At 48.0% G+C, this 18,722-nt stretch overlaps 1 protein-coding gene across 3 annotated transcripts in view; it reads left to right on the top strand.

The window, feature by feature from the left end:
- The window catches only part of LOC140206974 (NACHT, LRR and PYD domains-containing protein 12-like), a 33,895-nt gene extending 31,627 nt beyond the window's left edge, over positions 1 to 2,268 (top strand). For all 3 annotated transcript variants that reach the window (XM_072275286.1, XM_072275287.1, XM_072275288.1), the window contains 2 exons: positions 590 to 634; positions 1,328 to 2,268. In XM_072275286.1, the coding sequence (XP_072131387.1) occupies positions 590 to 634; positions 1,328 to 1,415 (133 nt within the window). In that variant the 3' untranslated portion in view covers positions 1,416 to 2,268. The remainder of the gene's footprint in view (positions 1 to 589; positions 635 to 1,327) is intronic.
- The last annotated feature ends 16,454 nt before the right edge of the window (positions 2,269 to 18,722 follow it).

Raw genomic sequence — 18,722 nt, 5'->3', positions numbered from 1 at the left:
ATCATTTATTTTCACCCCACTCCACTACCTGCGCTGACACTCTGGCTCCCATCCTCCTGCAAATCTACTTTAAACCCTCCCCAAAAGTATTTACAAACCTTCCTGCACGTATATTGGTCCCCTTGTAGTTCAGGTGTACAGGTCCCACCTCCCCAGAAGAGGTCGCAGTGATCCTGAAATCTGAAACCCTGCCCCCTACACCAGTTCCTCAGCCACTTGCTCATCTTCCAGAGCATCCTATTCTTACCCTCACTGGCGTGTGGCACAGGTGGCAATCCTGAGATTACTACCCTCAAGGTCCTGCTTTTCAACTTCCTACCAAGCTCTCTATACTCACTCTGCAAGACCTCCTCACTCTTCCTTGCTATGTCATTGGTACCGATATGCACCACAACATCTGACTGATCACACTCCCACTTCAGAGTGTCATGCAAGCGATCAGAGACATCCTTGACCCTGTCACCCGGGAGGCAACAAACCATCCGGGAGTCTCTGCCACGACCACAGAACCTCCTATCTCTACCTCTAAATATCGAGTCCCCTGTCACTAACGCTCTCCTCTCTTTCCACCCTCCCTTCTGCACTGCAGAACCAGACTCAGTGCCGGAAATCGAGCTCCCGCAGCTTGTCCCAGGTAAGTCATTACCCCCAACAGTATCCAATGCGGTATACGTGTTGTTCAGGGGAATGGCCACAGGGCAACCCTGCTGTGCCTGCTCTCTCCTCTTCCCTCGCCTGAAAGTGACCCAATTACCTGTGCGCTGCTCATTTGGTGTAACTACCTCCCTGTAGCTACTATCTATAATCTCCTCATGCTCCCGAATGATCCGCAGGTCCTCCAGCTCCTGCTCCAGTTCCCTGACGCGGTTTGTTAGGAGCTGCAGCTGGATGCACTTCTTGCAGGTGTCGTTGTCAGGGACACCGGGGGTCTCCCTGACTTCCCACATCCTGCAAGAGGAGCATTCCAACATCCTGCCTGGCATTCTCCCTACCTTCAACAAACAAAACAAAACTTACCGGAACCGACCCTCGCCTCTGCCTGTTGAGCCAAAGCCGTCTGACTTTGCTCCCTCTCACTCCGCTGACCGCTCTCAACTTTGCCCGCTGTGTTATATGGTGGCATTTGTTGCTCTCCATCACGCCCCTGCGCAGTCTAACGTCTTTTTTCCCGAGCAGTGTAAAAACAATGGCTACTCTTCGAGATTCCTTTACACCTTCACTCTCAGCCTTTTGTTTCTGGTGTTGTTGAAACATTAACCCCAGTCCCCCATTACTGCCATTGTTGTGTAATCTGTTTATTTCATCTTTATTCTTCCATTTTTTTCAGTCTGACCGTGAATCGGTTCAGTCGGACCGGGGAGAAGGAATTGAGATCTCTGCATGAAATCAGACCCAGACTGAGAGTGGATCTGTAAACATCTGAATGTGTGAACATCCTCGCCGCGGGATGGGAACATTTTGGCCGATTTCCCGCGCTCCACTTTGACTCCTCCAACCCCTTTAACTTCTCCTTCCCCTATAACTCCTCCCTCCCCTGTAACTTATCCCTCCCTTTTAACTCCTCCCTCCCTTTTAACTCCTCCCTCCCCTTTAACTTCTCCCTCCCCTTTAACTTCTCCCTCCCCTTTAACTTCTCCCTCCACTTTAACTCCCGCCCCCCCCTTCAACTCCCGACCTTACCTATAATGGTCGCGCACCAGTGTAATTCTCAACGGTTCTAACGGAACTGGCTCCAGTCTCGCTCTCTGTAACGTACAGAGCGGTCCCGCAGTGATATATTTCCACCTCCTGTCCAGCGGCGCAGCTTCCGCTGGATGTGCGGTTTTGAGACTCCCACACGTAGGACCCCGGGTCATTACACAGTCAAGAAGAGTCTGGGGGCCGGAGCTCTGTCTGGGACAGCGGTGTCCCGGGGTGGGATTATCCCGCGAGAGAATCGTTTTGCCCCCTTTGCTGAGGACGGTGTATTCGACAGTCTGGCCGATATAAGCATGTTAAAAGAGAAAAATACCTCGGCAGTGACCCTGGATCTGCAGCATTCTCGGACACAGCCCTGAAGTGTGATCTTATGATCATCGGTTCCCCGATGCAGAGTGACGGTGAGAAACGGGACTGATTATTCAAACTGTCACTCGTTGTCGCCGGTTAGTTAATTGTGTGTGACTGTGAGTGATTCGGGAGCAACTTATTTATTATCACACGTCAGCAGCTCAAACATTGTTTAATTTATATTTGTCATGATGAAATCAATAAATCGCTGTAACTTCCGGTCCTTGTGTCGAACTTGAGTTTTATTTGAGGTTTCTGCTGCCCCTGGCACCCTGTGCACTGTAACAGTGGGTCGGAGCTCCTCACACTGACACAGTAGCGTCTCAGCTCCAGGCTGAGGGAGGTCGGACTGGCAGAGTCTGGGTGCCCAGGATCTCATCTTCACCCAACCCCCTTTCTGGCTAACTGACCCTCCCCTGACACCACACAGACAGTTAAAATCGATGTGATTCCACCCCGCAAACTGTTAATATCAGACGTGAGTCCACTGAGGTCCCGAGTATGAGAGGGATGGGGGACGGAATACCGGAGTTAAACACGGAGTGAAACTCCCTCCACACCGTCCCATCACACACTACCGGGGTCAAACACAGAGTGAAGGTCCCTCCACACCGTCCCATCGCACACTCCCGGGATCAGGCGCAGAGTGAAGCTCCTTCCACACCGTCCCATCACACACTCTCGGGGTCAGACACACAGGCACCCCCCCCACACACACACACACACAGGAGATGAAGCTCTGTGGAGACAGAGAGAAGTAGTGGAACGGCGGGGAGGAATACAGTGTGCACGGAGGGTGGCGGGGGCACACACTGGCAGGGGAGTACAGGTGAATATTAGAACCCTAGCGATGAATAGTCACATCTGTTTTCTAGGTTCGAGAAGTAGCCCAGGATGAAATCGAAGATGAGGATAATTTTGCAAAAACGGAACGCCGTCCCTTCCAGTCCGCTCACACGGGCCGCGCTGTCAATCAAACGCCGCCCTTTGCCATTCATCCCCACCATCCGCATTTCTAACGGTCACACCCCTTCCCATTCACCCCACCGTCTGCCTTCCAGTTCATTTCCAACAGGACTGGCCGCGACGCCTGAATTCCGTGTTTGGCAGAACTCAGGGCTGCCTTTACAGAATTCGACGAGAGCGCCGATGGGTTTATTTGTGGCACGGAAAGAGGAGGGTCGTGAGGACATTTAAGAGTTTGTAAAACTGACGATACTCAGGAACTGAAAATGGTTTCCTGGGAGAAAGTGATGGACTGATTGACAATGGGTGGAATTAAGATAGCCGCGGTCATCTTGTTTCTCATGGCCGACAGGGAGGGAGTGATGCACTGACAAGAGAGTGGAAATGACAGGTAGAGTTAAAATGACCGACAGGGTGGGGATGGCGCACTGATTAAAATTTACCACGGGGTTGGGGAGTTATGTGCTGATTAAAAATAGGATTCTGGATTAAAGCCAAAATATAAAATTATTACCAGGGAAGGAGTGACATAACATTGTCACCAGGGAGGCAGTGACGCACTGAGAGAAAGGGGAGGGCAGGAATAGAGTAACTCACTGACCTGTCAGAGGGAGTGGCGGCCCGACCTGAAATAGTCCCCGATTCCTTTGTTACAATGGCCGGCAGGGAGAGAGTGACAGACAGACTTCAAAGGGCCTACAGGGAGGGAGAGACGCACCGGGTAAAGTGGTCGAAATGGTGACAGTGGCGCATTGAGAAGACGGAGGGGGTAATGGGTCGATTTAAAATGATCGATTGGGAGAGAGTGACGCTCCGACATAAAATGGCCGGTACTTCGCCTAAACTGTCTGACGGGACAATTTAGGGTTAGTGATATCTTGTTTAAAGTGAGCGCCGGGAAAGGAGGGAGTGAGACGCCGATTGAAAACGGCCGTCACCATCGTTAATGTTGTTGAGAAAAAGGGGGAGGTGTGGTGAGTGAAGGAGACCCCGTTCGGCCGGGTTGAAACGGGACCAAGGAGGGAGCGACGCCTTGGTTAAAGTGAGCGGCAGAGAAGGAGTGAAGGACACGTTGACCTCAAATGGCCGACGCTTCACTGGAAATGTCTGCTGGGGAGGGAGTGACGGCTTTGGTAGAAGTGAGTACAAGAGAGGGAGGGACGCGCTGATTGAAGATGGGCGAATGCTTGGTAAATGTGGCCGCCAGGGATGGAGTGAGACCTTGACTTGCAATGGCCACTGTCGCACATAGAATCTATGGCGAAGGAACATGCGGTGCCCATGGATACAATCCGGGGATAGAGTATGTGATTGATTGTAATAACAGTGTTTTAATTTGTGTTTTATATAGTATTGGATATTATGTATATGATTCAATTCGAATAATGTTGTTATTGAATGAATTAATGTATATATCTCAGATATTCACATGGAAGAGGGGTGAGAGGTTTGGGAGGAAGAATAGAGATGGGACGAGGAGTGGACTGATGAGACGGTGAGCGTGGCGAAGTCAATGACTCAATAAGGGACGAAAAGGGGAGGGTTGAATGTCCCTGTCATAAACTAGAGGCCGACATGGATGAGGTAAAGACGGAGTCAGGAGGAGTGAAACGACAGTGGTGGAAGGAAACTGATGGGACGGGGAGGGAGGGGAAGTGATGAAACGGGGAGGGAGGAGAAATAATGGAAAGGGGAGGGTGGGGAAGGGAAGTGACGGGACGGAGAGGGAGAGGAAGTGACGGGACTGGGAAGGAGGGGAATGATGGGTCAGGGAGGGAGGGGAAGTGATGGGAGTGGGAGGTAGGGGAAGTGATGGAAAGGGGAGGGAGGGTAAGTGTAGGACGGGGATGAAGGGGAACTGATGGGACGGGGAGGAAGGGGAACTGAGAGGACGGAGAGGGAGGGGAAGTGATAGGACGTGGAGATAGGGTAAGTGATGGGACGTGGAGGGAGTTGAAGTGATGGGACAGGGAGGTAGGGGAAGTGATGGAAAAGGGAGGAAGGGGAATGTAGGACGGGGAGGGAGCGGAAGTGATGGGACGTGGAGGGAGGAGAAATGATGAAACGGGGAGGGAGGAGAAGTGATGGAAAAGGGAGGGTGTGGGAGGGATGGGACAGGGAAGGATGGGAAATGATGAGACTGGGACGGAGCGGGAGTGATGGGACGGGGAGGGAGGAGAAGTGATGGAACGGGGAGGGAGGAGAAATAATGGAAAGGGGATGGTGGGGAAGGGATGGGATAGGAAAGGAAGGGAAGTGACGGGACGGTGGGGGAGGGGAAGTGATGGGACGGGGAGGTGGTGATGTAATGGGACGAGAGCGAGGGGGACTGACCTAGCTTCCTCAACAGTGGAGGATAGGTGGGTGGTGACATCTCCTTCGCATATTAGATGGAGGGCAAGATAAGGGGAAAAGGGGGAGCGAGGGGCCGGGACTCGGACAGGACTGATGGGACGGAGAGTTGAGTGTCGCAACGGAGGGACATGGAACCAACTCACTCAACGATGGAGAGAAGGGATGGGGCGAGGGAGCGAAATTTCCTATCAGAAAATGTTCACCACCCAGGATGTGGTGGGTGGCCGGAGAAGGGGAAAGGGCATAGAGAAGGGAGGGTGTCATGAGTGATAAGGTGAGTATGCGAAAATTGGCATCGCAAAATGGCAGCCACCCAGCATAATGTGCACACAACATCGAGGTGGCGGGGAGAGGAAAGCGAGGGGTGGGATGGAAGAGGTTTGCGAATGATGGGATGGGAAATGGGGTGACAAGATGGTGAGTGTAGGGGAGTGACACATTTAGTGGTGGAGCAAGTGGAGACAGGGTCACACACTGGCACAATATGGCTGTCGGCAAGAAGAGCGGGGGCGACAGTGAGGGAACGGACAGGAGGGAAGGGGAGCTGAGATTGAACAAACAGAGAGGGAAGCGAGTGGACGGTGAGGAAAAAGGTGCGACTCATTCGGCGAAGCTGCAAGAGCTGTCGTCCGTGGTGTCCAGCACAAAATCGCCACCAGCAGGGTGAGAATGGCGGTGATAGAGGGGAGAGCGAGGGACAGAGAGCGGAGTGTTCCAGGCGTGACGGGATGCCGAGGATGAGAGAGAGTCTTGACTGGGGCCCGTCAAAGGCAGGAGTGGGCGCGGGATTGCTGGAGAAGATTGAAGGCCAATTCTGGTGGTTCGGACTGGTTAGCGTGGATCACCACCATTCTCTGCGGGGTGGGACGGAGGGCGGAGGGAAGTGGTAGGGATCAGATTGAGGAGGGGAGGGAAGAAAGAGAAGGTGAGGAGAGGAGACGAGATGAGTAAAACCATCATCGTCTCTGCGTCATTCATTACCCACTCCTCAACTTCTTTCCCAGTCCGCTGTCTATCGCCTCTTTTCTCTCCATCTCTTTCCCCATCTCTCTCTTCCCAACTCTCTCTCCACCCTGTTTTCCTTTCTCCTCCTGTCCTTCATCTCTCTCTCTACCTTTCGCGCTCTCTTGCTCCCTCCAGTCTCTTTCCACCCTCTTTCACTTACCCCCTCTCTCCCATCTCTCCTACTTATGTCCCATCCTTCGCTGTCCACACCCCCGTGCACAGGGGGATCCTGCTCACCACCAGGTGCTCTGCAGTGCAGTACTCGATATTCCTGGAGTTGATGCTGACCGTGAGACCAGCAAAATCACCGTCATCCAGCTCACAAACCTCTACGAAGGGAGGAGGAGGGAGGTGAGGAAGACATAATTTGGCGGAGAGATATAAGAGGAGGAGAGAGCCAGACGGAATGAGCGGAGTAGAGAATGAGAGAGAGAAATGGGGTTAGAGTGAGAGCTGAGACACATGGACGGGAGAAAAGTGAGAAACAGATGAGAAGGGAGAGAGCGAGGGGTAATGATAGATGGCCGGGGGAAATGAGGGACACAGTTGGGAGTGGGAGAGAGAGGGGAATGGGAGTGTGGGGTAGGCAGAGGTGGGAGACAGAGACAGGGAGGAAGAGAAGGGGGCATGGGTGAGGAAGAGAGCGGGAGGGTGGAAGAGAGATGGGCGTAGAGAAGGGGGAAAGAGTAGAGGTGGGAGAGAATAGTCGTTAGAGGGAGGAGACGTGAAAGACAGATTGGGGAGAGAGAGGTGAGACAGAGATGGAAGAGTGAGAGTGGTGGAACATTGGCTGGAGAAATAGTTGGGGTGGGGCGAAACGTGACAGGCATGAAGGGGGACGTCGGAGAGAGGGGGGAGAATGGTGGAACACCGACAGGGGAGAGAGAGGGGAGAGACACAGGTGAGAGGCTGAGAGAAGTGAGAGACAGAGAAGGGTGAGGGGGGAGAGGTGGTGTGAGACGGAGAGGGTTAGGGGGTGAAAGGGGGAGAGAGGGTTGAGAGGGGAGAGGCATAAGAGGGGAAGAGACGAAGAAGGCAAATGGGAGGTGAAAGACGGAGAATAGAGGGGAGGAGAGGCAAGAGATAGAGAAGGGAGAGTGTGTGGGAGAGAAGTGGAAATTTTAGAGTGTGAGAGAAGGGGGTGAGTTCCGTGGGGGGGGGGGGTGAGAGGGTGAGAGACGAAGGCGGCAGATATAGTGAGAGGGAGAGTTGGCCGGTAAGAAAGAGGAGCGGGGGCATTTGGGGTGAAAGGTGTAGGTAGAGTCGGTAGCTGCGGAAGAAGAGCATTGGGAGGAGAGAGGGACAGTGTAAGTGAGGGAAATGCGTTTAGAGGAGGGGTGAATGGAGAGAAATCTGTATTAACTCTGTCTTAGAACTTTAGCCTTCGATTAACGGAACGCACCTAATTTTGGTATGTGGTTCCCTGAAAGTGGGGTCACAGGTAGACGGGGCGTTGAAAGTGGCGTTTGGCATGCCAGCCTTCGTCAGTCAGGGCACCGCGTACAGAAGACAGGATCTCACGTCGCTCAGAGATTCTTCAGTGAGATCGCGGAAAGCTGGAAGGCAGGATGAATCTCCTAAAGCATGCTTGAAACATTTTACCGTGTGAGAAAGATATGTTGCACGATCATTGCTGCTATCGGTGTTCCCCGTAAGAGCACAGGCGAACTAAGGTTTGCAGTTTTGTGTGTGCAGCCTCTGGACTCGTTCAGTTACCGACAGCCTTGTGATGCCGATGTATCAGCGATATTGGAACAAAGTCAACCGGCAGTTGTAGCCGATGTAGAATGTGGATCGGAGAGCGATTCATTTTTGTGAATTCATCGCTCGCAATGCAAAGTCGCTATCAAAGTAAACGTCGATAATCCAGCGCGCTCGTCACGTTTAAAGGCTGCTTGTTTTTATTCCATATCAACAGAGGAACATGCTTTCAATTCAAACTTCAAAGTATTATACTGTGTTTACTAGAAATTACTGCAAATGTGAAGGGGACGCGGGACCGAATCGCCTTTGAGTTACCGGGGAGAGTTGTCGCCATCACTTGTAAGTTAGACTCAGAACCACCAGGGAGTCAAAGGAGGGTCTCTGTGCGTTTCAGTGTACCTGTATATGTTTCCGAGCACTGTTAAACGTGAAGTGAAGCGGGAGATAAGAACCAACTCAGTGGTGTCCTTTTGAGAACAGACGGTTAAGGCTGATGCGATACTCCGCTCTGGATCAATAAGCATCGAAGCATTTAGAATCATGTTGCTGTAATTTGGAGCCGTCACTAAAGCAGCAGATGTTTTGAAATACCTGTATTATTGTTTGATGATGTAAGCACTAACGTGCAAAATACTTTGTCTCGTACCCCGTGACGGGTTAAACCAGCGGTCCCCAACCACAGGGCCGCAGAGCATGTGCTACGGAAACGATGTGATTTGGCGATATGAGTCAGCTGCACTTTTCCTCATTCCCTGTCACGGCCACTGTTGAGCCATTACGCATGCGAGGTCATTACCCGCGCATCATCCATGTCAGCGCGGGAGGGAGATCAACTCCTCGAGCTTGCAAATGACGGCGGGCTGAAAAGTATGTTTGACATAACATCTCTGCCGACATTCCGGATCGAAGCCAAGGCTAACTATCCTGCGATAGCCACGGAAGCACTGAAAACATTGCTTCCATTTCCAACATATCTCTGCAATGAATGCAACGAAAACAGAACTGTGGAATAGACTGGGCATAAGGAACCTCCTTCGAGTATCGCTGTATCCCGTCACCCCTCGATGGCATCGTCTTGTTGCAGGGAAACAAGCCCAGGGCTCCCACTAATTCAGCGATATTGGTGTGTTGCAATGATTTTATATGTTCATACGAGGAAAATATGTTTTGTGTGTTTAATATCCAAACGTTACTTAAAATGTTATGATGCTATTGAATTATAAGTGACCTATATAACCATATAACAATTACAGCACGGAAACAGGCCATCTTGGCCCTTCTAGTCCGTGCCGAACGCTACTCTCACCTAGTCCCACCGACCTGCACTCAGCCCGTAACCGTCCATTCCTTTCATGTCCATATGCCTATCCAATTTTTCTTTAAATGATAATACCGAACCTGCCTCTACCACTTCTACTGGAACTTCATTCAACACTTCAAGCTCCCCTGTCCTCCGCTGATAATTGACTTCTCACTATGTTCATGCGACGAATATATGCGCTGTGTGTTTAATATAAAATTCGTTAGATAAACTCTTTTAGAAATTGAGTGTATTAGCTATTTAGCACCTATATTCCGGTCGTGATTAACACCCCCCCATCCCCCGAACAGAATCGCCAAAAACAATTTGCAGAAAAGAAAAATGGGCAGGTAACATGCATGCGCACTGGTGCCCGCGCAAGGCTTCATGGTCATTGTAGTCTTCGGCTGGGTAAACAACGTATTTGACTAACAACACACATCAAAGTTGCTGGTGAACGCAGCAGGCCAGACAGCATCTCTAGGAAGAGGTACAGCTGACGCTTCGGGCCGAGACCCTTCGTCAGGACTCTACTTTTGTCCGTTGGCAACCCTACTCTCCTCCCCCGCTCCCCGCCGGTCAGCCGGTCCGCAAGAATATTGTCAATATTAAACCTGTCCGCAGTACAAAAAAGTTTGGAGACCCCTGGGTTAAACAACCAGCAGAAATGGAAGACACCTTGAAGTCTGGTATTGCTATTAACTAATGGTAGTTATTAGTAACTACGCAATATAGTAATATAAAATCAGATATATCGAACAGGTTAGCAATGATATATATATATATATGTGTGTGGTTGTGTGTGTGTGTGTGTGTGTGTGTGTGTATAAAAATATAAACACCAAGCTTCTTCAAACCTAGGGGTAACTGGATACAGTCTTACGGTAATGGTAAGGTTCAATTCAGTTCATGGTATTGAGTTGAGTAATGATGGGGAGAGAGAAGTGTTCTGGTTGTTCGAGTAAGCTGACGCCATCCATTCTTCCCGTTGTCCTCCGAAATCCTTAAGAAGTCACCGAATATGACCACAAAAAGGGGACCGTTTTCTGTGGTGGAGTTATCAACCCAGGCGAGGACTGGGCACACTAATAACTTCCCACCGGTGACACCTTTTCCACATTGCGTGAGCCACTGCTCGATTCTCCTGATCGATCCTCCAAAAACCCACCTTTCTGTGGGCACAGCAAAGCTCATCCAGTGTCCAAAGCCATGTGTCTGTCTAACAACCAGCTGACCTTGTGTTTATCTCACAAAGCTGAACACCAGCTGTCCATCAAGTAGCTCCTCGCTTCTCTCTCTGTAGGAACTCAGAAGCTGACAGTGTCCTTGCAGAAACCCCAAACAAACTGTGAGCAGTCTTCGCCCCTCTCTCTCTTAATAACAAGATGTTTGTGTTGGACAGCTCTCTCTCTCTTTTTAAAGGTACAGTCCATAACGGATGATTAAGGATCCAGTCATATCTCCCTCCTTTAAGGAAAAATTTTGATGAAGCAAAATTTTTAGTTTAACTGTAGATTGCAGATTTGAAATAATACATATATAATTGCCACATAACAGATCAAAACGTGTACTATTTCTAACTTAAGATCTGGATAAACAATCAGCTATAATGTTGTTAGTACCTTTCACATGTTTGAATTTTCGCTCATATTCTTGCAGGATTAGTAACCAGGTTAGTAACCTTCTGTTCTTATCCTTCATCTTAGTTCAAAAAGAAACAATGGATTATGGTCCGTATAAACCACAAGTGGGTTCTGGGCAGGACAAACATAGACTTCAACATGTTGTGAAGCCAGGATAAGTGATAGCAACACACATAAAAGTTGCTGGTGAACGCAGCAGGCCAGGCAGCATCTCTATGAAGAGGTGCAGTCGACGTTTCAGGCCGAGACCCTTCGTCAGGACTAACTGAAGGAAGAGTGAGTAAGGGATTTGAAAGTTGGAGGGGGTGGAGATCGAAAATGATAGGAGAAGACAGGAGGGGGAGGGAGGGAGCCAAGAGCTGGACAGGTGATTGGCAAAAGGGATACGAGAGGATCATGGGACAGGAGGTCCGGGAAGAAAGACAAGGGGGGGGGGACCCAGAGGATGGGCAAGGGGTATATTCAGAGGGACAGAGGGAGAAAAAGGAGAGTGAGAGAAAGAATGTGTGCATAAAAATAAGTAACAGATGGGGTATGAGGGGGAGGTGGGGCATTAGCGGAAGTTAGAGAAGTCGATGTTTATGCCATGAGGTTGGAGGCTACCCAGACGGAATATAAGGTGTTGTTCCTCCAACCTGAGTGTGGCTTCATCTTTACAGTAGAGGAGGCCGTGGATAAACATGTCAGAATGGGAATGGGACGTGGAATTAAAATGTGTGGCCACTGGGAGATCCTGCTTTCTCTGGCGGACAGAGCGTAGGTGTTCAGCAAAGCGGTCTCCCAGTCTGTGTCGGGTCTCGCTAATATATAAAAGACCACATCGGGAGCTGCGTCGGGTCACGCAACTCCTTTTCCACAGTAAAGTAATTTTCTTGGTGTACATTAAATTTATTTGAGAAATAAGCTACTGGGTGTTCAATGTCATCCACACCCTTCTGTAACAGTACTGCCCCAGCAGCTTCGTCACTAGCGTCAGTCGCTTTAGAGAATGGTTTTGAAAAATCAGATGCTTTGAGTACAGGATGATAAAACAGGATGATTTACAGGCGTTCAAATTCCTCCTGGCAAAGGTCACTCTACAGAAATCTTTCACTCTTCCCTTGGAGTTTCGTTAAGGGGAGAGAGTTGTCTGCGAAGTTCTTACAAAACGTACGATAATACCCAACCATATCCAAAAACTTTCTTAAAGCTTTCTTGCCCGTTGGAACGGAAACCTCAGCAATAGCTTGAACCTTGGTCTATGCAGGACCCAGCTGGCCCTGGCCTACTACAGAGCCCAGATATGTAACTGTGGCATGTACAAATTCACTCTTATTGAGGTTCACGGTAAGATTGGCCCTGGAAAGTGTGTCAAGTAGTTTTTCTACCGCTGCAATATGCTCTCCCCACGTGTCATTCCAGACCACTAAATCATCAATATAAGCCCCTGTGTTTTCTGAACCCTGAATTACTGAATTCATCATCTTTTGAAATGTCCCTCGAGCATTTATCTTTCCAAAGGGTAAAACATTGTATTCATGCAGTCCAGACGGCGTCACAAATGTAGATATTTCTCGAACCCTCCCTGTTAAAGGAACACCTCAGTATCTTTGAACAGGTCAATCTCTGTAAGGTATTTAGCCTTTCCCGCTTTATCAATACAGTCATCCACTCTCTTTCCTTGTTTCTTTTTTTCTTGTTTCCAATTTCTTGTTCAACCATTTTACTTTTCTCAAAGTTCACTCTGCAAAGATGCTGTTTCTAAATTCATTCTTTGATCGTCTCGGCTGAGCTTACAATGACGCCATGCACTGCAGCTGTGCACTGTTTTGTAATGTCAGGGAATACATCTTTATACTTGCTAATGAAGCCTTTCAATTGGTTTTGCGGTGCAGTCTCTAACTGATGGACCTTGTCAGTAATGTTTCTTTTTTTTTTCAAAATAAAGGAATTCTCGTCTTGTGGATACTATATTCAACTTGTGAAAATTATCTGGTATCTGATTACCAGCATTAACGACTCCATTTTTTTTCATAACAGTATTCACAGGTGCTATCCTGTCAAACTGGTGTTCCACTTTAATTTGAACGTTTTGAAAATTCTGCTTTGCAAGGCCACAAGCCTTGTTAAGGCTTTTTCGAAATTTCAAAACATAATCCAGCACACTGACACATCTTTTCGAATGAATGCACAGTTCTCTGAGTAGTTCAAAGGTGCTTTGGGCCAGTGACCGAAAATAAGCTCAAACAGATTAAACCTCAATGTTTCTTGAATTGAGTCTCCAACAGCAAATAAGAGTAGGGGAACGCCCATATTTCAGTTTTTCCCATTTTGCACACAATATGTTTCAATAATGGTCTTATGAGTGGATTGTAACTGTTCCAAGGCTTCCTTGGACTCTGGGTGATATGCAGATGACACAATGTGCTTAGCTCCCAGTTCTCGAACAATCCCCTGGAATGCTCTCAAAGTAAAGATACTACCTTGGTCAGATTGAATTTCTTTGGGCAGACCTACCAGTGTGAAAAAAATTGATGAGTGCTCGTACCACAGTATTGGTCTGGATGTTTCCGAGAGGCAAGGCTTCAGGGAACCTAGATGGAGCACATCTAATTGTTAACAAGTACTGACGACCAGCTGCAGTCTTTGGCAATAGGCCAACACAATCCACTATGACCTTAGAAAAAAGATTAACCAAAAGCAGGTTTCCTTTTAAGTGGTGCTACCTGAATAACCTGATTAGGTTTCCCCACAGCCTGGTAGATATGGCAGGTCTTGCAAAAATTCACAATATCCTTTCTAAAATGAGGCCAGTAGAATTCCTTCATAATTCCGTTCACTGTCTTTCTCACTCCAAAATGTCCCTGTAAAGGCACACTTTGAGCCATGTTTAAAATTTTAGCCCTGAAAGCTTTCGGTGCACAATAGCCCAATATACACTTGCAGACACAGTGGCTTCCACTTCCTCTTCCTGTGTGGGTGATTAGCAGCAGTTTTGCTCGTTAGCTGAACTGCTGGATAAACATCACCTTGAATAGGTGTCAACCTCCCCGCAATGTTTACTGAACTCAGCACTTTCACCAGACTTACAGAAACCATGTGTATATTATGAAAGACCCCAAACATTCCATTATTTTATTGCTAAAAACTTTATCTAGTACTGTCTCCGTAGTAATCCCTACAAATGGCTTCTCCAAACCAAAACAATCCTGTTTCTCCACATAACAATCGTGAAAAGCAACTTCATAACCTTGAAGGTGTTTACATCCAAATGTTAAAGCAAAATTCAACAGTGTAGCACATAATTCTTTAGCAGGCCATTGTCCTGCAACCAGGGTCAAAGGTCCCGAAACCAAACCAACTTTCACAAGTACCTTTTTTCAAATCCAGTCACAACACTTTCCTCCACATATTTGGTAATATTTACCTCTCCTATTTTCATCTCATCACTAACTTTCAGAACTCTGTCTAACACAAGTGACTGAGAATCCTTAATTTCCACTGGTACCAAGGTTCACCCCTTATTCATTGAAACAAGACCATCTGAAACAAAAGGACTACATCCTTGTCAACCGAGTCAGACATCTCAGACGTTAACTGAGCTTCAACACAAGGTTCAGTACCCTTTAAATCCACAGGGACTTCAACAACCTGAACGGAGGCAATCGGGACAGCTACCTCATCCTGGGCTAGTCCCAGTTCTAAATTCTAGGCTACCCTGAACTTCCCAGCTACTCTCTGGGACACTCTCATCTGGAGTAAACTCAACATCGTGGGTTAAAACAAACTCGTCTGTTGTCTTAGCAGAGCCTCGGAAGGTGGCGGTATCCTCTGCATCTAGGTATGCCTTTACATCATCTGGAACACAATTTTTAAATTCTTCAATCAACATAAGCTCTTTCGAGCTGTAAAAATCAGCAGGGTCTAACACTAAACCTCCCAGCTACCACATCTCCCACTCGAACTGTCTCTGTTTTTCTACCTCCTCAGCCTCGAACCGTTTTAATTGAAATTCCTGTTCCATTTTTTAATTTTTCCAACTGAAGCTGAAGCTCAGCCTCAGTAAGTTTACATTCTGCGAACATTTTCAACACATCCTCAGTAAATTGCTTCATCGAAAGACAATATTCAACTATGTTTCATTGAATTTCTACCTTAATCATACCCTTCTTTACCGTCTTAAGTTCCAGTTCTGGAACACTTTTACATAACTCATCCTTTCTAGCTCTCTTCAAAACAACAGGGTCTGCTCCTGCCAGAAAATCCTGAACATCCATGTCTGCTGTTTTTTCACAGAACACAAACCGAAAGTGATTTTCCCCAACCTATCCCAAAAAGCCCACACACAACTTTTGGAATGGCTCCTACCAATTTGTTCATATCCCGAACGCAGGCCCAAATTTTGTCACGTACCCCCTAAAGTAAAGTTCAGTTCAGTTCGTGGTATTGAGTTGAGTAGTGATGGAGAGAGAGAGGTGTTGTGGTTGTTCGACTAAGCCGATGCTGTCGATTCTTCCTGTGGTCCTCCGAAACCATTTAGAAGTCACCGAATGTGACCACAACAAGGGGACCGTTTTCTGTGGTGGAGTTATCAGCCAAGGCGAGGGTTGGGCACACTAATAATTTCCCACTGGTCCCACCTTTTCCACACTGCGAGAGTCACTGATCGCTTCTCCTGATCGATCCTCCAAAAAACCCACCTTTCTGTGGGCACATCACAGCTCATTCAGTGTCCAAAATCTTGTGTCTGTCTGCCTACCAACTGACCTTCTGTTTACCTCACTATGCTGAACACCAGCTGTCCATCAAGTAGATCCTCCCTTCTCTCTCTGTAGGAACTCAGAAGCTGGCAGTGTCCTTGCAGAAATTCCAAACAAACTGTGCGCAGTCTTCGCCTCTCTCACTCTTACTAACAAGGCGTTTGTGCTGTACAGCTCTCTCTCTCTCTCTTTAAAGGCACAGCCCTTAAGGGATGATTCAAGATCCGGTCACGACTTAAAATCATCAGCGTGATAGGCAGAATCCTTAGAAAATGAAATTGGAATTTTCTGATCGGATTCCTTGATATAATGTGAAAGACACCCGAACAAGGATAGTCGCAGAATTTAAAAGGCGCGAACTTAAGCGGGGCTCCTGTGGCGGGGGGTGGGGGTGGGGTTGATAAACGGGTGTCTCGGAGAAGGGGGAGGCATGCGAACAGTGTAAATGAGTTTGCTTTGAACTGTGAAAATGGACCGACGCAGAGCGGAGCTTCGCTGTCCGATGACAGTACCAGAACACAGGTGACAGGAACGGGGCAATCACCATCTCTGAGAAAGTGGCCGAATTATCCCGGTTTTACACGTCAGTCCAAAACCTGATGGTTCAAGAGTTATATAGTTTCTCCAAACGCCTCGACGTTCAGTTGAAGAGCCCTCCTTCCCAAACACTGATGCTCTCCCCACACCGAGTACCGCACCATTTCACCCAGCATGCATTCGTTTAACCTCCCGCTTTACTCTTTTTAAACCTCCAGAAATAGGTTGCCTGCAAAGTTTGCTTGTTATCAATTTCCAACTTATTTCTGCTCTGAGACTCAAGCAGCGGCAACACAGTAATTCACCTTTTTTTTTCTGTTCCCCCAGTGAATTTAGTGGCGATTGCGATTCTGTCCCGGGGATAAGTTCGGCATTTCCACGTTCACCGCTCGCTACCTGGTGGCCATTGCAGCAGGGGGTTTACTAACCATCATCTTTTGGGTCATATTGTGGCGGATAACTTATTATTATTTCCCCGGGACATTCCTGGACATCACCCCCAAATGCAGTGCGATCTCTGCCCTGGGATTTGCAGCCAGGGAAAGTTATGTTTGGCTCACTGTCACTGTTACGTTTGATCAGCTTGTCACCATCTGTTGCTAGAAGCGTAAAGAAAAGTAATCATCCCGGTTTAAACTAATCGAAGAAGACCGGCTGGTCGTTCTTTCCATGGTGATGTTCTCCTCTGAACTACAGTGATCTTCTCCACACTCAATCGTTCAAGTTTCTTCCTCAGCTCATTTCATCTACATTTGCTCATTCACAGCCTGGAAGCCGAGATTCCAGTCTTACCCATCCATCAACCAAATATCTCTAGCGTTATCATTTGCAACCACCTGCACATATCAGGGAATTCAATTGGCACACTGTCTCAGTGATGAAGAAAATTCCTTCAGTACTTTTAAAAAGTATCTACTGCTTTCTTAACGTATACGACGAATAAAGCCTTCTCGCGCTTCAATCGGGGTACAGGTATAGGTTATAACCGACGTTTCAATCATAACCGCTACCATCTTCTTCAAGAATAATGCTTGGATATGTCTTGCCAGGTGATACTTTTACCTCTCTAGTCGGCCCTGCTGATTGATTACACCTCATCCAATCAGGTTTCCGCTCTCATAACATCTTTACAGTCAAATTCCTGTTCCGACTTCGTCTTTGTTGAAATACCTTTCCACTTGTTTTATTTCAACGGCTTCCTTTATCAGACCGTCCCAAAAGCCATTGTCGCGACAGAGTAGTTTTGCACTGTCGAAGTCAATCCTATGGCCATTGGAAATGCTATGTTCTGCTACCGCCGATTTCTCTCGGTAACTCAAACGGATAAAGCTTCTGTGCTCCTTGATGTGGGGTTCCACTGTGCCGACATACTCTGCTCCGCATCCACTCGGTACGGAATCCTACACAATCCTGCTGACTTGAGTCCCAAATCACCTTTGACCCGCAGATGCTGTGCCTTGAGTTTCCTTGCGGGTGTGTGGATGGTATTAATCCGGTATTTCTTCAGGAGCCTGGCGATCATTCCTGAAACCGTGGAAATATCGGGAAGGCAGGCGGTAGCGATGAGTTCCTCTCGTTGTTCGGTTTCCTTGGTTTTCTGTCACTCTTTTTAATGGTCCGATTAATTTTAATCACCCAGTAACCATTCTGTGGGAACGTCGTGCTTCAACGTCGTATCTCCTCGGGGAAACACCCCGAGTCTGAAATAGTAGAAAGGACCGCTCTACGTTTGGATGCGTGATGATGGCTGTTATTGTTGAGGGCTGGAGCAGAAAAAAGCTGACAGGAGAGGGGAGTGGATCAGAGGAGAACGGAAAAAAAGGCGGCACCAGAGAGAGATGACAGGTAAGCGGGGTGAAGAGTAAGAATCCAGAGTGGGGAAATGAAGAAGAGGGAAAGCGGAGTGAAAAATATCAGAAGTTAGACAAATCCATTTCATATCATAAGACTGGAGGTTACCTAGGCGGAACATAAGGTGTTAGTCCCCCAGCCTGAGAGTCACCCCGTCGTGGCAGAAAGGGCTGTCACGGACCGACATGTCTGACCGGGAATGGGGATTGGAAATGAAATGAATGGCCGCTGGGAAATATCGCTTTTGGTAATGGATCTGAGGAGATCTACGAAGCATGAGTTAATTTAAGAATGTGCTTCGGCCAGAAATGTCGACAGATTATTCACTCCAATCATGCTGCCTAATCTGTTGAGTTCCTCCAGCATTTTGTATGTATTGTCATTAATTTGATTAACGGATTGCATGCGTTCAGAATCTTCTTAAGCCTGGATGCGATATTAGTTTAAGTCTCTTCATGATATTTCACGAACGTACAGGCAACGTATTCTTTATTTTATATTTCTCTTGCAAGACCGATAGCCGAGGCAATTCCCAGAGTAACACAGAGCAGTCCAACGACAGTACAGCTTTGG

Source organism: Mobula birostris, chromosome 13, assembly GCF_030028105.1.
Source record: "Mobula birostris isolate sMobBir1 chromosome 13, sMobBir1.hap1, whole genome shotgun sequence".
Classification (NCBI taxonomy): domain Eukaryota; kingdom Metazoa; phylum Chordata; class Chondrichthyes; order Myliobatiformes; family Myliobatidae; genus Mobula; species Mobula birostris.
The sequence above is the reverse complement of the archived record's forward strand: the minus strand, read 5'-3'. Positions and strand labels throughout refer to the sequence as shown.